Source organism: Melopsittacus undulatus, chromosome 5, assembly GCF_012275295.1.
Source record: "Melopsittacus undulatus isolate bMelUnd1 chromosome 5, bMelUnd1.mat.Z, whole genome shotgun sequence".
Classification (NCBI taxonomy): Eukaryota; Metazoa; Chordata; class Aves; order Psittaciformes; family Psittaculidae; genus Melopsittacus; species Melopsittacus undulatus.
Genome location: NC_047531.1, coordinates 54758872 through 54782341, shown reverse-complemented (window position 1 = coordinate 54782341; position 23470 = coordinate 54758872). Strand labels below are relative to the sequence as shown.

Genomic DNA, 23470 nt, shown 5'->3' with positions numbered 1-23470 from the left:
TGTTTCACACCCAGGTTTCCTTGCTCATTCCCATGTGCATCCACGGGGGATGGCGAAGGGAGCAGGCAGCTCTCCCTTCCCAATATCCCGAAATGGCCGGGAAATACTTGAGGCTGTCCTCCTGCAGTTCACCCGTCTGCATCTCCCCTTCTATTTTTACCAGTGCTGCTACCGTGGCCACCGCTACAACACGCTGAGAAAAACCGAGAGGCGGTAAAACCGCAGCGGGGCTACCAGCCCGGCTCCACTGCCCGGGGCTCAGGAGAAGGGGATCCAGGCCATGACACCCCGGTGAGAGGCGCGCCGCCTGCACCCACTGCTCCGGGTGCCTCTGCCCGCACCCCAGTGCTGCTTTCCCTCTCTCCTGGCGGGGAATGCCAACCTAAGGACGCTGTCATCTTAAAGAGCGCAGGGGAGGGAGGGACTGTGTGGAAGGGAGGCGGAGGTGCCGGCTCCCTGGGAGGAGGCGGGAGCCAGCACCAGCATCTCCCCGCCAGCCGCCGCACGAAGGCGCGCTCCCGGCCGCTGTACTCGCCGCCCCGGCCTCCAGCGCGCTGCCGCCTGCCGGGGCAGCGGGGGCTCCCCGCCCGGCCGGCCCAGGCACCCCCGGGGCTACCGTAGGGCCGGGGGGAGGCGAGTGCGGCCTCGCCGCCTCCGGGGCGGCGCGGCTGCGGCGGGGCGGCCCTTCCCCGCGCTCGGCGGCGGTTGCCGCAGGCGGCCCGGCCCCCATCTCCATCCTCATCTCCTCCATCCCCAGGCCGGCGGTCCCGGTGCCGGTGCCGCCCCTCGGCCGCGCCCGCCCCCCGGCTGCCTTCGGCGGCGCGGCAGTGCCGGCGGGGCTATGGCTGCGGAGGAGGTGCTGCAGGGCGCGGACCATTACAAGAGCGAGATCGAGCGGCTGACCCGGGAACTCTCCGAGACGACCCATGAGAAGATCCAGGCGGCGGAGTATGGGCTGGTGGTGCTGGAGGAGAAGCTCACCCTCAAGCAGCAGTACGACGAGCTGGAGGCGGAGTATGACGGCCTGAAGCAGGAGCTGGAACAGCTTAAGGAGGTGAGAGAACCCTGGCTTTTGTCTCTCCCCGCTGCCCCGAGCTTTGCCACCGAGTGCGGGGAGGTGCGGGGAGCGCCCCACGCGTGTCTGTGCCCGCAGCCCCTTGAAGGTGGGTGAGCAACGGCGCCCGGGCCCTGGAGAGGCTGCAGGATGCGTGGGGTTGGGGAGGAGGGGTTTCCCGGGCTGAGGATCAGCAGGGACCGTAAGGACGGGTTACACAAGACTGCAACCCCTTGCCCTGGGAAATTTCCTAGGGAGCCCTCCCAACTTCTAGTGACAGGGATTTGCAGCAGAGGAGGCGGCCTTCAGTCATACCTGCATCGTCCAAGGCTTTTCTGTTTAGGAAGAGGAAATTAGGATGAGAGCTGAGCAAACCTAGCATGTAAGGACTCTGGCCGTATGTAAACAGTTGTCTGCAGTGCGTGGGGAGAGAGACAATTCATTCTGAAGTTATTTATAGACCTGCTTTATTCTGCCAGTGAGGGGAATTGCTGCCATTGAGAGGAGGGGAAGTAGCCATACAATAGTCCCTAGGTCACCCCCCATCAATGGAAATTAAACTTCTGCGTCATGCTGAAAGGGTGAAATATTTGGTTGGAGACGTGTTTCTGATTTATCTGTCAAATGTGTTTTTGTAGCAGCCAGCGTACAGAGTAGGTGAGTGCTACACCTTACCTTTCAGCTTCACTAAACACGACTCTGAAAAATCATCACTGTTCCTATGTTCATCACTGAGGGAATTAACTTGAGTTTGCTACATTTTGTGTTTTAATACTCTCTTTGAGTGTAACCGATTTCACACTTTGTACAGAGATTAAGTATTGAACATGTATTATCCCAAATTTAAAAGGTATCTTTCTGTTCTACGAACATACATTCCTGTTTATGAATTGCAGAAATTCTGTTCATTATAAATCATGAACAAACTGTGTACTGAGGGAAGCCACTTAGTAAACCTAGCTTATATATGGGTATATTCTTTAGAATACTAACCAATGCACTTTGAGAAATATTTTTAATATAATAAAGGTTTCGTTTTACTTGCAGGTAAATGAGTTATGCCTCAGACTTGGCTCAATGTCCAGAAGAGTTGAAAAAAAAAATAAATCTATGTTCAATGAGAAGAATAAAGCTGTTTTTCAGAAAAAAATCCTATTAATCTCCTTAAACTTGATCTCTGCCTCCCCACCCCCCCTCCCACCCCACCCCCCAGACTATGCAGTAGACTCAGGACTTTGAGACCAGTAATCACAGGTTGAGGAACAGAGATACGTAACTTGCACTGGCAGGAAGGCAGTGCTATTTGAAATGACCTGGCAGTAATAAAGGAACAGAATTAAGGGGAAACGTGCAATGGCTGTTTTCCCATCATGTAATGTACAAAAGCTGATTTCTTCTGAAGATCAGAAACCAGGATGACACATGAGTGCAAATGGCCTCAGGTAGAAGGGATACAGCAAGGGATTGAGTTGACATTATTAAACTAGAGGGATTAGTAAACACGATTAACTGAAATCAAAGATGGGCACAAATTCTCTTTCTGTTTACCTCCCGTGGAAGTCCATGGGATTGCATGGTCTGCAGCCCAGAATGTCTCCTGTGGGGCTGTGCCTTCATGCTGTGCCAACCACAGCATGGACACTGAGGATATCCATGGAGAGAGAGGAAGAAGAGAAATTCTGTAGCTTGCCTGATGCCAAGCAAGAGTGGAGCCTTTCCAGCTTCCAATCCAGGCCTGGGGCTGTCACTTCCAGTGCTTTCCTTAGCTGCAGGTAGAATGTTTCCATCCCCCACCTAGCTGCAAGAGATTTTTTCCTTGCTTCTAACCTCTGTAGGAGAAACCACATTGATTCTTAGTGCACATGCAGCCCTGCAAAGGAGAGTTTGCTCATATCCCTTCCAGTTGTTGTAATCTTCTATCTTCTCTGTTACCTGTTTGCATTATGACTGTTTCCTGAGTACAGATCAGACTTACTGCGAGACATAAGCAAATGGTGCCTCTGACAACACTAGCGAGGCAGAATTCGGGTGGTTTGGGCAAACAGTGTTGTGGAGACTTGAGGGCATAGCTTTTGGAGCCGTAGAGTTCTGTCTGAAAGCACACCAAGTAGCAGAGGTCCAAAGACAGCTTCTTTTTATGAAAGCTCTGTCCAGGATGCATGGAGGAGTGTCTTTGTGTACCTTCTCCATCAGCCCCTGCAGAGGATATGCTGGGCAACAGCCTGGGTGAGGTATGCACGGTGGGACATTAAAGCGCCATGGCTGATTAATGGGAGCCAGTAAGGCTCCCAATATGTCAATGGAGATGCATGCTTCTGCTCTTATTTCATCTGCGGCCTCTCTGAAGTCATACTGAGGTATAGAAATTAGACCTCAGGTTTGTGCTGAAACAAATAGTTTATCCATTCATGAGGAATAGTAGGTGCAAGGGTGTGGGCAGGATTATGCTCAGAGCTATTATGACTCCTGCAGGCTTTCTCTGAGCAGATTCGATTACTGGGGTAGAATTCTATTGAGACAAGCCTTCATTTTTTAACTGTTTCATTATTAAATTCTTGTGTTCTGTTGTTAGGAGCTCATTATATTTATTGTTCAAACAGAGCTGCCCATCTTTAACTACTCAGTCATGGCTTAGCAGTTGAGGATTTGAAGTCTTCTCCCATGCTCCTTGACAGTTCAAAACTCCAGTGAACTTCAGCAGGGCTTTTTTTCATATAGATTGCAATACAGAACCTTGGCTATACAATAATTTCCATTGCTGGACAGTGCAATGGGAAAGTAAGGCCATCATAGGACACTGAAGTAAAAGCAAATTGCAATACATTACATTAAATATTAATACTTGTATACAGGATATATGCTATCCACCTTGCAATGTGAATTGTTTTAGTAATCTCTGATGTTTCTTGTGCTGTATTCAGAGGTCTGCTTTAGCCTAAGACTTTGATGTTTTGGGCCATGAGATTGATTTTCATTACAAAAAGAAGTTCCAATCGGTGACCCAAGAAGGTCTATTTCTTCCAAATTAGAGCAGTTATTACACATGTAAGCTGTCCAGGAAAGACGCAATACATCTATCAGCTACCAACCTTATGTTTTCAAAAATGAACTGAATGGTAGGAATGTGACAAGGTAAACTCTGTTGTGTTGACTTTAACAGCACTCAGTGTTATGAGATGGGGTGCTTGTGGTCCTGATGCTAGGCGAGATTGTAATGTTACAAAACATTGTTATTTTAAAAGCTTTATTCTTTTATTTTTTTATTTATTTTCAGCCTGTAAATAATGTGTCTGTGTTTTGTTTAATTACACCACAAATTAGTGGAATTTTGGGCTGTTAGGAAAAACACTATAGTTTTGGGGCCCTTGTTCAGAAAGTTACTTTAGCAGATATACCTTTTAATCTGCAGTTCATAAGAATGCAGAAAATAAGACTCATTGCTGCTAGTCATGGGAGTGAAGGCTGGCTATTTTCACTGTCTTGCCAAGTTGGGAGTTATCAGCATATTTTATGAAAAATGTTTTGCAGTGGTTTTAGTATCTGGTCTTACATGGTCACATTGCATTTGCTGTATGGATAGTGTTTGCTGTTTTCATTCTTTTAATGAAGTGTGAAATGGCTTCATATTGATCTTGCCTGGGCTGTCTGTTGTAGCTGTCCCTGCTTTAGCAGGGGGATGGACAAGATGATCTCAAGAGGTCTCTTCCATCTCAGCCGTTCTGTGACTAATTCCTGTGCACTGGTGGCCTGTAATATTTTTAAGGTGGAGTAATATCAGTCATATCAGTCATGATAAAATGGGGATGGAAGTCAGCTTAGGTAGTCAGCTCCACCAGACATCTGGGCCTGGGAAATCCTAAACAGGTAGTTCTCTTTTGAAATCAAACCATGAATATTAGCAGCCAAGTAGATCCTCAAGTCCCTGTCTTTGACTCCCTCTCTAACTGACTAATGTCAGCAATATCCCACTTGGCTTCTTGGCTTTTATGTATTTCATTCTATGGGGACAACCTGTTCTCCTGAAATGCACATTGAAATTGCTGTCTATCTGATTTCCAGGTTGAAGATGCAATTTGGCGTTTGCTTTAGTTTGAACACAGTTATCTTTGGTGGATTGTTGGAAGCCAGGCTATTGGTGAGCAGCTCAGCCTTTGGCAGGTCAAAATTTCTTGTATTCTTTATCTCACAAAGACAATGATTATGAAGTACTTAGTTTATTAATAGGGCTTTCACAGACCATGGAGCTGAAGGTCTCCCTCTGGCAGCTTCTTTTATGTTCTTCTCTTCTCTGCACTACTGTAGCACAGATGACTCAAGCTCCATATCCCCACTCTTCTGCCATGTTTCTATCCCCCCAGGTTCCCCACTGTTGTTCAAAGCCTCTTGCACATTTGCTACTGGAGTCACCTCTGCCTCTCCCATCTTTGACATGTACAGTTGGCGGGACTTGTCTGGATGCAAAAAGGACAGAAGAGGGGGAGAGTCCCTGTCTCAGTACAGCCTTGTTAAATGGGAATTGCTCTACAAACCTGACTGCATCACAGGATGCTTAGAAAAGCTCATGTATCCCAATGAGATGTTACGAATTTTCACCAAAGCTGAATGTGTCCCAAATACATAACCTGTGAACTGTGAACTGATGCCACCTCAGTATATCTTTACAACTCCCTTCGAGTGACAGTGTCTGTGGGCTTGTGCCAGATGAGGCTGAACATTTTCAGATTGACCTGATCTCAACAGGTTGTCCGTGGTGTCTGTTCATGTTCTGTCACTCAGAAAGGCCCTGCTGCCTAGCACCCAGCTCAAAGATGAGGAAGGAGCAAGGGTGAGTGAGTTGCAGACCTGGAGGGACAGTACTCAGCTGCTCTTTGCAGCATTGTCTTCTCCAGAGCCCATCCAACACTACCTCTATCTCTAAGTTATACACTTCTAATGGAAGATAAGTTTATTTTGGGGGGTGCTCTTATCAGGAATGCCTTGACAAAAGCAAGCAGCATCTTGCAAAGCTTTCATTCAGGTCTGTGGCAATAGACCTGGGGATCCTGAAGGGATAGCAAGCTGAGCATGGGCCAGCAGTGTGCCCTGACACTGGGAAGGCTAACAGCATCCTGGTTTTAGCAGAAGCAAAGCTTGTAGGTTGATAGAAATTATTATAACTTTCAAATTGATACTTGTTAGACTCCTTCTAGAAAACAGCATCCAGTTTTTGGCTCCCCTAATGCAAGAAATACACAAATAAACTGGACTGAGTTCAGCAAACAGCCACCAAAATGGTCAAGAGCTGAAGCACCAGTGCTGTGATGAGAGGCTAAGGGGGCTGAACTTGTTCAGCCTAGGAAAAAAAGCTGTTGGAGACCAAGTAGCAGCCCGCTCACACATACAAAGAGGTTATTGAGAAGACAGGCTCTTCACAGTGGTGAATGCTGGTAAGATGAGAGACAACTGACATAAATTGAAACTAGACTGGATTTCAGGTATATCTGTTTCCCCCTGAGCACAAGCCATGCCACAGGTTCCTAGAGAGGCTGTGCAGTCTCCTTCCATGGGAGTTTTCAAGCCCCAGCTGGATACAGCCCTAAGGAAGTGGTCTGAGCTCAGAGCTGACTCTGCTATAGGTAGGAGTTTGGACTAGAGAAGAAAGGAAGAATACAGCAAGGGACTTTGAATAATGCAAGGTCTCTGAGAGTGCCTACTGTGCCTAGTGAAATTTCAGTAGCAGCTTGCTGTGAGTTACCCAATGCATAACAGCATGCTACCTGGGAACAGTGACCATGAGCTGAGCCATAGCATCACTTCATGCTTGAATTTCATTTTTTCATCCTTGTCATTAAGCCTGCATTGACCTGAGGTTGCTAAGGCTATAGTTTGATGTGCTCATCTCACAGCAAGACAATTCTGCAACTCCCTTTGTCATTCTGCCCCTGTTCTGGCTCTCAGCTGTGCAACTGTTCTTTCTGTCACACCAGGGTAGAAAAATGACCTTAGTTAAAAATAACTGAGGAGGGGGTGTATGCTATCTCTAACCCAGATTGAACCAGATCATGTAACCACACATATCTGTATTGCCAGATAGTCAGCATGAAGGTAAGAATGGACGCTGAGGAAAAAGGGGGATGGTATGGGCTGCTTAAACAAGTACCAGTGTTAAGAGATACTCATCAAATTACAGCAGGATTGCTTCCTCTAAGAGGAAATGAATCCTGTGCATTAGCCTACAGAAAACATAAGCAGCTGAAATCATCTTGGGGAAATTAGAGCTATTGCTGGAGCTTTGGCAGCATGCGAAGAAATGTGTAGATGAACCTTCCAGTAATTGCATTGTATCCTTATGAGCCAGTACAGATAAACATGTGATTTTAGTCCTCCTACAGCAGCCAACCCTGAAACAATGATAGTCAGCTTTAAACACTGAGGGCTCATGTACTCCTAAAATAAGCCTAAATAAAGTTCTATTTGTTTTCTCTTAATAGATAAATTATTTCCTTATTTCACTCTTTCATCTAAGAAATCCCTCTCTAATCTGAGGGATTCTGATTGAATCAGTCATCTGGGTTGAACTCCTCAGAGCTAACTGGAAGTTGCAACTGGATTTTATGTCCTGAAAAAGTTATTTTTCCACAGGCTTTCTAGAAAATACTGGTTTAGTACCAATCTAAAATAACTGATTGAGGTGTTACTGTGTGAGACAGGCATTATTACTGTGAGCTACTTCTCGTCTAAGAGTCGAGAATGTAAAATTGAGGTTCACTGAAGAAATTTTAATCTAAAGGTCCACATCTGTTCAGAATTGGGCCTTTTGGAATGGGTTAAAAATACTTTGCTATCATCTCTTCACCTTCCTTTAAGTGAAATATTTTTTTCCTTCTGTATTGCATTGTGGATTTTCTTTTTTAGGGGTGTGCTGCAGTCTGTATGCACAACAGCAATCAGATCGAACACCTGGCTTTACTGAAACTGCAACTAGAGGCAAAACAATGGTGGAGAAAATAAAATTTGGCATAAACCAGTAATTTGTGAACATTCATCACGGTATAATGAGGAGCATTCTCAGTCACATGCACAGTGTAAATTTGCACCTGGGCAACTTTTGTATAAATTATGGAATTGGAGGAAAATACATGCAAGATCATACATTTTTCTGGCTCTACTGAGAGTTTCTGGAAAAAGAGCTTTCTTTTTGAACAACCTTTCAGTTTTTCAAATGAGCTCAAATATGTTTGTTCTTCAGCACCTCATTTGCTTCAGTGTTTTTGCATTGGTGTTGCATTTATTATATGGACAATGGGAATAAAACGTGATTTGTCACTTGGTCCTGCATCCCTCATGGCTCTGCTACATTGAAGGGCTTTGCTGCACAGTTGCCTTTGCTATGGATTTCCTTTCCATATTTGTCTGGTACCTGAAGGGGTAATGTTTAATTCAATACAATTCTGTACTGCACATTTCTTTTCATTGGGATGATTGTAATTTATAATGGCAGAGACTGAAAAGCATGCATTCATTTCTGCTGAACTGCCTTACATTTGTGGCATGACTTTCATAGCCCTCTTCTTTCCTCATTTCCTTGTGAACTCAACAACACTCTATTTATGGGGAAAGCTATTTTCCTAATTTGGAGGAATTGATATGGCATGTAAAGACATGAATGGGCACTTTGTCACTTTACCCACTTGCATCACTAACAGCAGATGATCATGAGGAGAAACCACCATACTATAATGTGAAAGTGTTCCATGAGTACAGACCAGCTACAGATGGAAGTAGTTAGGGCTAGTTAGAAGGTGAAAAATGCATCTCAGTAAGGGTAGGTGCCTAAAGATGAAGCAAGCAGGTAGAAATTAAGATAGATTGCAGATTACTGTTTCAAAGGGAACTCTACTTCTCTGCAGAGGGTAACATTAAAAATAACTTTGGGATTATAATATTTGTGTTTCTCAATTTCTTTCACTCTCAAAATTTAATTAAGTTAATAGCTAAAAGAAAAGCAGGCCACTGTCCTAAATCTATAGTTTTGAGACAGACCTGTGAAAACTATGAACACCCAAAGGCTTTCACCAAGACTGAAATTGGTTCACTCCCATTTTTTAAATCTCTTTTGTGGTTCCTTCTCTGTCTGCAGCCCATCATTTTCTGCCTCTCATTCTTGTACAGCATTTGACTCCTGTCTGTGATTTATGTACTTTTAAGTCTTCATTTTTTCTTTTTTTTCAGTCTTTGCCCTATATCTGAATTAGTGTTGATTTGCTGCTCTGTAAGACATGAAGCTGAATTTTTTTATATTAAAGGCCCGTTTTGTCATTGTGTGAATGTAAGAAATCTAACCCTTTGTGGAAGACTGTGCTTCCTTACCATGCTCATATATTGCTCATATATTGCAACGACATGAGGAAATCCTAAAAATACTTGGAAATATTGCTTTGGCATAGGATGAAGATGAAAGAGCAGAGGATTTCTCAGCTCTGCTTTGTAGCAGCCTCACCGTTAAAATAATCTTTGAAAAGATCATTTTTAAGGCTGCTATGCCACTGGGTTGGCTGTGTGTGTGTGCACAGGAAGAAGATATCTTTTCATAAGGTTTTCTAAAAAAATTAACCTTTTAAGAATTATTTTTATTGTAAAGTTTCTGGGGTTCTTAATTTATTTAATCCCAGAAAGGAAAGTTGATGCCCAGTGAGGTTAAATAATGCACTGAGCCATTATGATCAATGCCAGGAGTGCAGCCCATTGCCCATTACAGTCCTGCCATACTTTATCCATCACTCTTGCTCCTCTGAATCACACCTAATTTGCTTCTACACTGAACGGATGTGTTAAAGCCATCTACACAGCAGCTAGTTTTCAGTGCTAGTAGTAACATATGTAGTACTATTCTTAACCAAGAAGCATAAACGATGTCCTCAGTCACTAGGTAGTTACCATTCACTTCAGTCAGTCAATTCTGGGGATATTTCAACTAAATTGTATAAACTTTATTTTTCCTTGCTGTTGTTTTTTTCACCTGCATTTGTTTAGTTTTGTGATCTCTTGGTGTGCAGAGCAGATACATGGCTAGGAGGGGTTAGCAGGGACAATGTCTTGAGTTAGGTTAGGTATGCACTCTGGGAAGTTTATCCACAACAAACAGCCTTTCCTTGGTTCCCCTAGTTACTCTGAATGGATTTAAAAGTTGATGTACTGCAAATAAGCTGTGAAGTGCTGCTTGTTGTTGCTGACTGATGGCTACATCCATGGAGGGAAGCTGGAAGTTGTTAACAGCTACAATTTTGACTTCTGGTTTGGATACTTAGAGGAGGATAACCAGCTCCTTGTCCATCTTTGTAAAGCTCAGATAGGAAGAGGGAAGAGGATCAGTGAGCCTCTAAGGATAACAATAAGAATTTGGGTCAGGCAAAGGGAACAGGTGGCTTGGTGAAATAATTCATTTATAAAAGCTTGGCTGTTGGCCAAACATGAACACAGCATGATTTGGATTTAATTTTGCTTAGGACTGGAGTCTTGTCTACTCAGATCCACATGGCAGGATGCAGGATGCCAAAGTGCACTGAAACCTGGCCCTGTGTTGTCAGCAAGATGGAGCTCTCAACTTTTTTTGGGATTTGAGTTTAAAGAGAACTAGAGCATTTGATATGTGGGGACACGGAGAGTTCACAACTGGGTTAAACCATCTGTGTAGGCATAACCTCTGGTTCTCAATTTAATGGCTGGTCCAGGATACAACTGTTGCCCAGCTTGAATCTGCTTCCTCTTGTTAAAGATGTGCTCTAAATAGTTTCTAACTCATACTTTTCATAATATTAATAAAGACAAATTGGTTTGTTTGTGGGTTTTTTTGGTTTTTTTTTTTTAAGTGGGTAAGAGTTTTTCTCACACCCTGAATTCCTCACAGAGTTTTTACAAAGCATTAGAAGGTTGCATTGGTCTGAATAATTCTGGGTGTTTGCACAGCAATGGCAAACATGCAGAGTTCATCCAAGTTTACCTGAGGGGGGAATATTTGCATTCAGTCCTTTCTGTCTGAGATAACTGCATGTGATTCCCACCTACAAACAGTTAGGGAAGGTTTCATTTAAGTACCTCATGTGAAGAGTGCTGTTTCTCAGGATCATTAATAGCAGGTATGACCGGAAGACCAGAGTTGAAGTCCTGGCTACATGGGTAAGTAAAAGGTAAAGCAGAGCAATGATTTAATTGTTGAGTCTGTGCCCATCACCTGCTGGCAAACAGCACTGTCATCAAGATGCAAGTGATAAAATCTGTTATAAATAGAAAATTCAGATTTCTTCCCACTGAAAAATGGAGAACTGGCATAACTGTAATTACTGGATCCCAAACATGAGCTTATTCTTGCAGGCTGATGAATTTTCATAACTCTGCTGAGCTTCAGTAACTGATTGTGTGCATGCATTTGGCTAGCCCCAAATACGTAAGGGCAAGGTAAAAAAACAAAACCAAACCAGACCAACAAACATAAAACCCAGCAAAAACGTACAGGAAAGAGTTTTCAGCTGACATGTATCTTCCATCTGCAGTGAGCTAAAAATGTGCACTAGATCAATTACTAATCCCTAAAATCTCACTCATAAATCTGGGTCCTTGGTGACAAATTTTTAAGTAAAATGTAAGGATGTGGTAACAAGGACTCCTCTGTAAAAGAAAGTATGTGGTATATAGCTATATATAAGAGAAACAGGAGTTAGATGGAATATAATTGTCTATGTATACCAGTATGGGAGATGGAGGCACATGACATCTGTTAGAAGTGCATTACTTTGGGCATTAGGTAATTCCATTTCTTGGGTATTAGGTAAGTTGTTATTTTTTCTGCCAGCTAAGGGCTTATGGTTGCCATCTGATAATAACAAGACTTTCACTTAAGATGGTGTAAGCTCAGCTGTATAAAAATAGTAGCAAATCAGAAACAACATAGTTGGGTGATAACATTTTTTCCATATGTGCTGAATTTTAAGTTACAGTGACACGATGTATGCTTAGATGTTTATTATTCCTCAAATACAGTCCATATTAAAATGATATTTGGACCCTAAGGTCTGTATTTAGTTCTCATGGAAAATGTTTGGTTTGCTTTATTAAGCAGGCTGAGCAACCTTGTATTTTGCACACAAACATTGACATTACAGATCACACTTGTCTGGGTGACTATATGTAGATTTTGGGACACACATTTAGGCTTCTGGCTTTAAAAAAATTTACTGTAATTATTTAATGCTGTTACATGATTTGTGATTTCAAATGTTTTCTGCCTTCTTGCTTGTGGAGAGATATTTGTTCAAGAATAGAAAATGCATGACGCCTTAAATATAGCTTTAGCACTTGGTGGTTGAAAAGTACTTTGCTCAGTGCACCTTGGGCTGACATTAGAGACATTTGGAGTCATGCCTATGTCTTATGGCTGTTGAATTTACTTTTGTAGCACATTAGACTGATGAGAAGACAAATCTAAAATGAGCATACAAGCCTTCTTTGGGTATAACTAACTCTTTCCCTCAGTATAACACAAAGAGTTGCAGTGAAAGACCATACTGTGCACATATTGTATTCTGTGAAGATCTCTTATTTGTAAGATTCTTCTTGAAATGTGGCTTCTGGTTTCTTTACCTGTGAGAACTTGAGTTAGACATCAACAGCTGATGCTGAGCTGGGTACTGAGAGTTGCTGTTTACTTGCTGTTGCCTACGGATCTGCTTGTTGATTATTCCACCCTGAAGAAGTGGGTCTGGAAAAGGGGATGCTGAATTCTGCTCCAAAACCCTGTGGCAGAGACTCTTCTCCTGTCAGGTTCCTCAGCTCAGCTGTTTCTTTAGGGAAGCAATCTGGTTAAGAGTGAGAGGCCTCTATTTCAAGTCTTTTATCACATATTTTTTTAGCAGAAAGTAACCTACTGCTTGAAAAGGAGTCAAAAATCTGATAAGCAACATTTTTAGGAGCTTGAATTTCAATGCTTTTTGCTGTCCGTGGAGAAAGGAATTGTAGCTTTGCAAGTGACAGTGTTATGAATAGTCAAGCACTTACCAGAACACTGGCACTGTATGGATGCGCGGGAAAAGCCAGAGGGAGTGAGTCAGCATGACCTTGGCTGCTGCCAGAAGGATGGGTACTGCATCCAGCCTCAACAGTCACTGACATTGGTTGGGGTCTTTAGTGGAAAGAGACTCTGGGGAAATAAAATTCACTAGAGTAACCATTGCTGGCATGTGTCCGACAGGTGTCACCTGTATATAGCAGTAATGAGAGCAGCAGCATAAACCAATTTGTAGTTATTGAAAAGTAATTTCATTAGTAAACAGGCCTAGTTCTTTGTTACACTGTGAAAGAACAGACCGCACTCAGTTAAAGCAGAAACAGTCTGAAAAGTTGGAATGCTGCTTGTTTCATGAGCTGCTGTTCTGCCTACTAGAGATCAGCAGGGTGGGATAAATTGTTATTTATTGCCTGACAGTAGTACCTGGGGACTCTGTGGTGCCTGGCACAATGAGTTTCAGGAATATAAGTAGAAGATTTCTGATCTTCTATTTTGCAGTGGAAATAGACAAACTTGTCAGGGATTTGACGTTAAGGAATAATAAGGGGAATTTACAGATGAGTAATAGAGGCACAGAAGCTGTGGAGAGATTGGCTTTCTTCAGCCATAATTTCACAGGAAATTTGTAGTTAAATCACAAAGAAAACAGATTTTTCTCCAGTCTAGTCCAATCATTTATCTTCCAAAGATCCTTCCATTTTAAAAAGCTTGTAAAACAGAAAGCCAAAGCAATCAACTGCCCTGGAGTCAGTGACCAGTATGTGCACTGACAGTATCTCCCACTGGTGCTGGTGTGACCAGGAAGGCCATTTAGGAATGGTGTTGCTGGTAGGTTTTCTATTGTAACACAGTCAAAACTTAAGGAAAAATGAGGATGAAAAACTTACAGAGACCTCTTTTGTTTCTTAATTCATTATTTGGCAACATGTCAGTGACAAAGCCCTTGTCATTAGAGACCATCAATTTCTCTTCACCTGCATCCTTATTGCTGAGCAGCTGCCCCCTTCAACCTACCATCCTTTTGTGATCCCTGTCCCACATACTTTGCTGATCCCAGAACACACGGAAAGTACTTGGGATCCCAGAGCACACTGCCATCTCTCACCCTCAGCTGCTCTTTTTACTCTGCCCTTTCTCCCTCTGGAAGCTGCCATTCCAGTATTCCTCCTCCTTCTCACTTATCCCTTTCCCAACCATGACTCTTCTCTGCTGTGACTGAGATTTTCTCATCAGCATTTACTAACCCCTACAGCTGGTTGAAATGTTTCATTTCTCTTTGCTCTTTCTCCGTATCTGGTCTGTCATTGCGGGGGTAGACTGAATTCCAGCCGCCTCTCCATGCAAAGAATGCATCTCACTTCTCCTTTCCTGCTGCCTCTGGGTAGCCTCACCCCACAAAGTATCCCTTGTTCCTGTTGCTGCATGGGGAAAAGTTAAATGACACACTTTACTGTACTGAGCTCCAGCATGTGGGATGCCCTTTATAGTGAGAATATGTGGAAATCTTCATTTAAATTTGTGAGGTGTGACTTCTGCAGTTCTTTGGGAACTTGGGCTATCTGAAATCTCACACAAGACATTGAGCTCTCAATCAGGCTCTTGCAGAGGTGGCAATGGTTAAAGTGGAGCTTGGACTGGGATTTTGTAGAGGGCAAGTTTTACAGGGCAAGGCCAGCCCTTGCCCTCCTGTTTGTATTGAATGAACACATTGAATCTTCATTCTTGTCTGGGACAATTAGGTTCTATGGCAATATGAGTAATTAATAATAATGGGGCCTCTTCTGTGGATGGGCTGTTAGAAATAATTTCCTTCTGCCGGTTGCTTCTCTAGAATGTGGTTTTGAACTTTGAGATCCTGAAAGAAATAATCGAAACACAAGCAGCTGTCACAAAACTTTAGCTTTGTTTATGTAGGCAGTAATGGAAATTCCCCAAACTAAATCAGTACATGGCTCACTGGTTTATGCAACTTTTGTTGCAGCATTAACTCTTTTGCAATGGACCCTTGTTTGATTAAAGACCCTTCTCGCTAAAGAGTGGCTTTTGACTGTCACTATTTTTAATGAAGGGTAAAAGATCAAAATTGTGCAAAGCAAACCACTGATCCCCTGTTGCTCTGCACCTGGTTCACTTGTGGAGCACACAGAATTAGCTCTGTTGTGCACTGCCAATGCACAACATGTCATGGTGATCCAGCTGCTGCAGCTGCAACAGCTAGGCTTTTGTTTCCAGATGTTGGTTCTGAGATGATAATGACTCTGAATCCTGCCTTCACCTGTGTGCCAGCTGAGGTCTAAAGGCAGGATAGAGTGTTTGGTTGCTTTGGCATGTCACAGTCTTTCAGCAGCTGTTCTTCATCCCCTTTGCAGGAGGGACACATAGCGAGTGATGGTAGTACAATGTAAGGAACAATGTAACATGAATCTTCCTGTCAGCATGGTTTGTCAAGGTCTGAAGGATCCTTCTGTCCATCTTCTTCCCATATGTAAGGGAAGCTAAACTGCAGAGGCCTTCAGAGACCTCTTCTACAACCTTCTCAGAACTCTGCCAAAAAGGGCATTAACAACACCAGAGATTAAAGTTAGGTATCCAAAAGGCACTTTATTCCTCCAAATTTTTTACTACTAATAAAAACATATTCCTTCAATGAACGCAAGCAAGACTTTTTCAGGAAGCTCAGAGATGGTGATGGGATGGTGAAGATGAGTATGACTGAGAATGTCACCTCGTAAGTCAAGGTTTTAGAGTACTGGGCTCTGAGTACCACTAAGCAATGCAAGAATGCAAGTGTCCTTGGTAGATTTTTGCTAATGAGTAGGACAGTAATTTCTAAAGTCTATTTTTTTTTTTTCAATCCCTGTTATATTTCTCGTATGGTAACCATAGTGATCACACTACAGTTTAGTGGTTTTAACCTGTCTATGACCAGAGCCTTTTCTGGTGACCTGTATGTTATTATAAAGACCATGTTATGGTTGAAGGCACTGTTACTAATACATAATGTTGTTTTTATCTGTTCTCATGAGGTATGCAGAGCCAGGCAAATATTTTTTCTTTTTTTTTAATTAAAGTGTTTGGCTCCATGACCATGCTGTGAATCATGATCTGAAGTCTCTGCTGCCGCACCTCTCATGAAATCAGCAGAATTATGCTAGCAAAGAATTTGGTCCTTCCTAGTGTTAGGTCACACAACTCTAAGAGCGAATGCCATGATGACGTTCCCAGAACGATAAGGTGTTTTGACGGGAGGACTTTGCAGCAGGCTGGCAGAGCTGGTGACTCAGTGGGCAGTGCTCTGTCTTCTGAGTCAGAAGCAGTGCCCCAGGAGTGCCGTTTGTAGTTTGTTTTTTCTGAGGTTCTTATGAGATGTAAGCCCATCTGCATACTACTTTTTCAAGAGGAAAATTTGTATTCTTGCTGCCTTTTGGTAAATTTAATATCAAGAAGGCTACACCAGCTGTCTTTTTTTTTTTTTTTTTTTTTTTTTTTCAGAGCTGGTAGGAGAATTAATTACATTTGCAATCTTTATGGTCATAATATAGCATACCTTTATGGTCAGAATTAGTCAACAGATTACAAGTTGTTAGAACAGGTGAGCCGTTAAGAGCCCATAGGAAAAAGGCTAAACCTTACTGTTTGTTGTACACCCTGGAGTTAGGTCTAAATTGGTGTTACTAAACTTTGGTTACTTTCCATGCTGAAATGCATCTTACTGAGGTCTAGACCCTAATTTCTTTCTCATTTTCAGGTTTAAGATCTACTTGCAGAAAGGTGATTTTCTTCATTGATGGCTGTGAGAAGCCTTTTGCCCCAGTGCAGTGTAGCACGAGAATGGCCACAGTGCAAGTGTCAGCTTTTACAAACCAGGCAGTTTCTTACACAGGAACAGATGAGAGCAGAACCTGGGCCTCATGGCTAATCTAGAAGTTGTGCCTTTTTGCAAATGTTAGCTGAAACAATTAGCTAATCTATTTTAAAACTCCCTTCAAGTGAACAAATGGTTTGTCAGCCAAATTCCTAACTCTGACATACAAAGGCACATCAGTCCCAAAGTTAATCACCTGTTAGTATGTCGCAGTACATCTTTCAGAATCTGTTCAGCATAAATTGAACAAAGGGACCACCGGAAACACTGTATAGCTACTCTTTTTCTCTAATGCTTATATAGACAGTTATTATGAAACTATTCATATTTTCAATTCTAATTCCACAATTTCTAATTTTCAGTTCTGCAAACTGGGCTTAAAAAGCTAAGGAGGTTCATGTTATGTAGTTCATGAGAGATTATTTTACAGATTATGTCTGAAACTCCCTGACTGTAGAAGGAAACAGGGATAAAAAATGTGCGCTTCAGAGATCCACTGTACCCCAAAAAGTCTCAAATAGATAAGGTTCCTTTAAGATGCTTATAGAAGCAAGGTCTTTTAAAGCAACATTAATTTAGCTAAGAAGTGTATGGTCTTGGGCAAAGAGCTTTAAGTGGCCATATTTGAACAGGGGGTTGGACCAGATCGTAGAAGCCTAGAACAGTTTGGGTTGAAAGGGACCTTAAAGATCATCTGGTTCTAACCCCTTGCCATGGGCAGAGACACCTTCCACTAGACCAAGTTGCTCAAAGCCCTGTGCAGCCTGGCCTCGAACACTGCCAAGGATGGGGCAGCTGCAGCTTCTCTGGACGTGCTGTTCCAGAGTCTCACCATCCTCACAGTAGAGAATTTCTTCCTAGTATCTAATATAAATCTGCCTTCTTTAAGTGTAAAGCTGTCCTCCTTGTCCTGTTGCTACCTGCTCTTGTAAAAGGTCACTTCCAGAGGTCCCTTGCCCCTCAACCATTCTGTGAGTCTACATAAAGGAGTTCTTAAAGCTGGCTTCAAAATTATAGGTGTACATGTGAAATCCATGGAGGATCTTTGCATCTCCATTTGAATTCCCTCCTCACTTTCATAAAGATGAAATAAAGGAAATAAAGCAAGAGATCAGAGATATAAAAGTAGCATTTCACTAGAGAAGGCTGCACACTGTGTTGTCCCCAGCAGAATTAGCTATAAAAACTTGAGGAAGACCTCCTGAACTATATCCCAGCTGGAACTGGGTTATAGGCGTTAGATGAGCACACATTCATTTGGGCTTGTTTGTATGATCTCATTGCTAAAGATTTATTTAACCATATATTTGATGTAGTATGCTGGGCTTGTTATTTTTCCTCCTAACTTTATCCACTAATATGTGTAATCTAAATATGAAACTTCTAGGTATGCTGGTCTCTGGTCCCACAGGAACAAACATCATTAGCGCAGATAGAAATTCATAGAATAGCAAGACCTGTAAAATCTGTATCCTCTCCACCGAGCTGCACAGAGTTGTATCTACTGTGTCTGTAAAGTGAGATCTTCTGTGAGGTCTGTGGACCACAACTGCCAGGAGCAAAAGGAGCAAAAATGGAGAAAGTTGTTTCTCTTTCCCTCAAAAGCAAACAACAACAAATAAACAGCAGCTCCATGTCCTCTCTGTCTCAATGTACAGTGATTTATATAAGTTTATAAATGTCAACAAGATCTGGAATCAAACAAATGTAAAAATCTTACTGTTTGCAACAATTACTGCTATATTTGTGATGAAAGCAATTTTGGCTGTAATGTAGAAGTTAAGCTCACATATCTAATTGGCTGAAATGATACAATTTCTAAATTAAGCTTAAAACAATTTAAAGTGAATTGCAGTATTTCCTTTCAATTCCAAAGGAAGCCTTTCTGATTTCCCAAGCTGTCTCAATTTTGTCCACATATCTATGTTGTTCAGACTATGTAGGTTTTTATCTTCTTTGTAACAGAGGTACAAGGTAGTTTGAGAAAGCATGGGGAGGAAGGTTTGCAGTAATTGTTCATTTCAAATTGAAATATGATTTGTATCTTCTGCAATAGATTGGGTTGGCCATAATTTCCTGATTTTGTCCATAATAACATAATAAACACCCCCCCTCCTTTTTTTTTCCTGTCTGTAAATATTTGTAGTGATTGTGAATGAAAGTGAGCTGCATTGCAAGATTTTATTTGTTATGGTAGTCTTCATAAGATGTGCAGGTAATCCTGCTCCATAATGTATGCAACCGAGGACAAGAAAGCAGCAGAAAAGTAGTTACAATTTACAGTTGGTAAATGGGACTGCCTCTGTCAACATCAAAAAAAGCTGTGTCGCTTCATATTTGCTAAAGTTCTCATCCAAGGCAACCTAATCAGTTACTGCAGGCTTTATAATATTGACATTTTAGTAAGGCGTTTCTACGTAAATATTACATTTCTGCATAGCGCTGTAAACCTGTGGCAATTACCCTGCCTTAGTGCAGCCTCGTTCATAATTTATGAATGACACAAACATTTCCTCAAGTTCTGAGTGTTGAAGTCTTCTTATATGTATACACACACAGTCATGAAAAAGCTCATTTTAAATTCATATGTATTCAGTATTGCATAAAGTGACAGTTTGTAGTGCCAAACATGCAATGAGATGATCAGGGGAATATGCCTACATCCATACATGAAATTGGGTGGACTGCTGCATCGCTGAATGCCTTACTGGAGGTAGTTTGTGTGCTGTTAGGGCTGGGTCCCTATCTTCTGGATGAAGCAGTATCTAAAGAGCCATTGAATTTTGACAGCATTTTTACTAGAGAGAGCACCTCAGGATAAGAGGCTGGGTTGATGCATTTGAAGAAAACCAGGCTGACCCAGTTTTTCTGCACGATTGGGATTTACAGGAATGAATTTACGGCAGTCTAAATAGACCAGGTGTACTCATTCTCCCTGAAATCCCACCATGACAGCACAGGGATAATTAAGCCTGCAGTCATACGCATTATTCCTGCTGTTGTTTTACTGGAATGAGGAATTACTGCCTTTACCTATTAATTTTCCATTCCTCATTCCTCACTGCCTGCTACTTGTTGCCCGATTGCTCCTTAATGCAGTTCTGGAGCAAGCCCATGAAAAGGAAAGTCTACAGCACTTAACCACAGAGTTTTAGTAATACTATTTGGAAAAGAGAAAAGTAGGGGATTTCTTTTTTCGTGGGCTTGGCATAGCAACCGGATCAGGTGAGAAATAAAATAGGCTACAAAGGATAAGGGAAAGGAAATAGTCTAGGGGGGTGGGTGGGAATGTGGTAACAGAAGAGAAGCCATGTAGATCCTGATTGAAAAACTATAGGATTATCCTAATCAATATTCAGGAAACTTTTCCCTGCCTTAGTTTCCACACCAGAGATGATAACTACTGCTTTGATCTGTATGTTTCCAGTGCTATGCAAAGTAATGAGCAGCTGTTTTGAAAGCTTTAGGCAGCCTATCTGGTTCAGCTGTGTGTCTGTGAAGCTGGGCCAGCTCAATAGGGGCCAGCTGACAGCACAGGAGCTATGATTATGAGTGTGCTTTGGCTCAGGGTCTGTTATGTTTATTCTGGAGGGATTTGATGCTTTAGGGAGGTTTAAACAAATAAATAAACAATCCTGCTGTGTCTGCAGTAAAGAAATGAGTTAGACTAATTCCCAGCTGTGTGCTCTGCTCCTGTGCTGGTCCTTAACCTCCTGTGCTGAAAGGGTGCTGCAATGGCAGGTAGCAGCGCTACAAAGCATTGGCTCCTATTACAGGTGAAAATGGTTTACACTAATGCAGTGGGCTGTAAATTTTGCTCTCTTGTAAGGGAGGTTGTTTGTAGTTGTCTGCTTCTTAGTGCTGGGTTGCTGGGGCTTTTGAGAAAGTTGTGTTGTTTATTAGTACTGGAACTAAAAAGACTCACTTCCCTGTGTGCGTGGGGGTTACACAAGGAGAGTGGTGGGCTTAGATTTGGCTTGTAGCTGGGTAAGTAGCAGAGCTGTAGGGATTAACTGGGTGGGATGCCTTGTGACTAGCCTTGGAAGCCTTTAGGGCCATGTCTCATGCTTATCTTGGGAGAATTTTTTGCATTCTTATTTGTGTATATTTATCTGGTTTTGTATCACTTTCCATGTGGTTGGAAATACTCCTCTTGCAGGATGGGGGGATCTGGCTAGTCATGAACAGTGCTTGTCTTTGTCTTGGCTGTATAAACTGTGCCACTTTGGCATCCTGGAAGGCATCAGAATCTTTTTAGCTATGGTTGGGTAAATAAGATCTTCAGTAAAGCTTTTACTTTAGTTCTACAATTTTAGTAGCTCAACTGTGGAAATATAACTGAGGTGGTAACTGAGCTTTTGGAACCATTTTTTCTGAGGGTGTAGGAAGTGGTGAACTCGGTGTGACTTTCATATCTATTGGCAAGGAGTTGGGAGTGACATTTAGAAGTTTTATTTTTTTTCTTTTGAACTAGTAGCTCTACCATAAAATTTCAAACACAGAATCTAAAATATCATGGGTTTTGTCCTCTTTTCTGAGGGGAGAGAATAGCAGTGGAAGAGAAGACTTGGCATTCAGCCCAAAACTGCACCTTTATTTTGGCAGCAGTCTTGATCCCATGGGCTAACCAAGTGTCAGACGTGGTAAAGCTGAGAGACTGACTTGCTTCTTTGTTAGCTGATAATTTAGTGATGTTTCTGTGTCAGACAAGTGCATTAATTTGGACGTTCATAGCCCATGTCACAATTAATGTATGGAGCAATTTGATAGATAAATATTTTGATGGATGAGTATTTCCTTTTTGCTTTCCCTTCTCTGTTTTCCTGCGTTTATCTGGTAGAGGAAGCTTCTGTATTCTCATACTAGACAAGTTTGAATACTTCCAGAAATGGGGCATCCACAACCTCTGGGCAACCTGCTTCAGTGCCTCACCATCATCATAGTAAAGAATTTTTTCCTAAGACCTAACCTGAATCTCCCTTCTGCCAATTTAAAGTTATCACCCCTTGTCCTGTCACTACATGCCCTTGTAAAAAGTGCTTCTTCAGAATTCTTGTCCTGTTTTGTTTTCTATTACAGCAGGTTTTGCTAAACACCATTTGAACAGCAGTTGTTCTAATTTCAGGCTTGTTAGTATGTTGTCATTGTTTACTGCATTGTCTGAATTTCTTGTGCCTCTTAAAAGTGAGAGTTTGCTTGCTCAGTTTCCACTTGTCATTTTTAACTCAAAACAGCTCAAAGAAAAAGAATGTGGTGGGTTTTTTATTGTGATTTTGGGCTCAGGAGATAGACTTAAAGGAGCTCTCCCTGAACAGATGCAGAAAAGTGCCCTCAAAACCAGACATGCTATGACTGTTAACAGAACTGGGCTTGAAGCAAAACAAGAGTTTTGAGGTTTTTAGACCTTGCTTCACTTAACTTCCACTGACCAAAGAGAGACATCTAGCATGTCCTTTTTCATACTCATTAGCCTTGTATCTGTCCTTTAAATTATCCCTAATGATCACATAAGACATGCTTCTTACCTGTGATTTATACCCAAATAATTTGCTGATTCATGTGTGTTATCAGCTGCACCCCCATTTTTTCTCTCTGCTGTGTCACTTTAGCCTCTTAATTTCTTATTCTTTAATGTATCTTTCCTCTTGTTCCAGTTATTAGGCTTTTCCTGTGAAGTGTTTGGAGTAGATTTCTGGAAAACTGCATCATGCACAGCTGTTGGACTTTCCAAAATATTTTTTGGCTGGTGTTCAGAGACTACTTCAGTGGCAAATAAATTTATGGGATTATTTTGGAAGAGAAAACATTCATGAGCTATTTTTACATATGTAAATGGCAATTTAAATTTTGTATTTAGCTTTCTGATTTCTCATAGAAATGAGTTCTTTAGGGCAAGAAACAGCAGGGGGGAAATTGTATGGTTTCTCTTGTTGGATTTTTGTTTCATTTTTGGAGGGGGAGTAGTTAAAATGTCTTATCTAGCAGTTAAGCTGGAAATCTGTGCTGCAGTGATAGCCCATCGGAAAATGAGCTGTCATCTATAGGTTATTGCTGTGAATTTTCTTTGCAATGAAGCACTTCAGCTGTGCTCTGTTACATGTTAAAAACTTAAATCTGTCATTGAAAAAGAAATTCAAATTTCATTATGGTGAAATATTTCTGCTTTAGTAGGTAATGCCTTGCAAGATCAATTTACCTCACACATTTGGGAGAGATGTTCTGTACACCTCTATGGGGAATCTCATGTCTTCCCTTTGGTTCTTTTCGTAGAGTGTTTCTTTGGGAATGTCCTCTGATGAGCATTCCTTTTGAGTAATACTGGTACTGTTTAATGAATGCTCCATCTAACACATTAGCATTCAGTTCTGACAAATACTGTCTGGTTGTTCCCCTTTGCTCCCCAATGTCCCTACAGATCTAGTTCTTGTTTTAAACTCCCAATCCTCTAGAACAGGGGTTTGTCTGCCTTTCTACTCCAAGGAACACCCAGCCCTATCGAATCCCAGGCATT

General features: G+C 42.0%; 1 protein-coding gene across 4 annotated transcripts in view; it reads left to right on the top strand.

Moving 5' to 3' along the window:
* Window positions 1-789: 789 nt before the first annotated feature.
* Window positions 790-23470, top strand: part of BICD1 (BICD cargo adaptor 1) — a 167638-nt gene continuing 144957 nt past the window's right edge. For all 4 annotated transcript variants that reach the window (XM_034063248.1, XM_034063251.1, XM_034063249.1 and 1 more), the window contains exon 1: window positions 790-1054. In XM_034063248.1, coding sequence (XP_033919139.1) covers window positions 842-1054 — 213 coding nt within the window. In that variant the 5' untranslated portion in view covers window positions 790-841. The remainder of the gene's footprint in view (window positions 1055-23470) is intronic.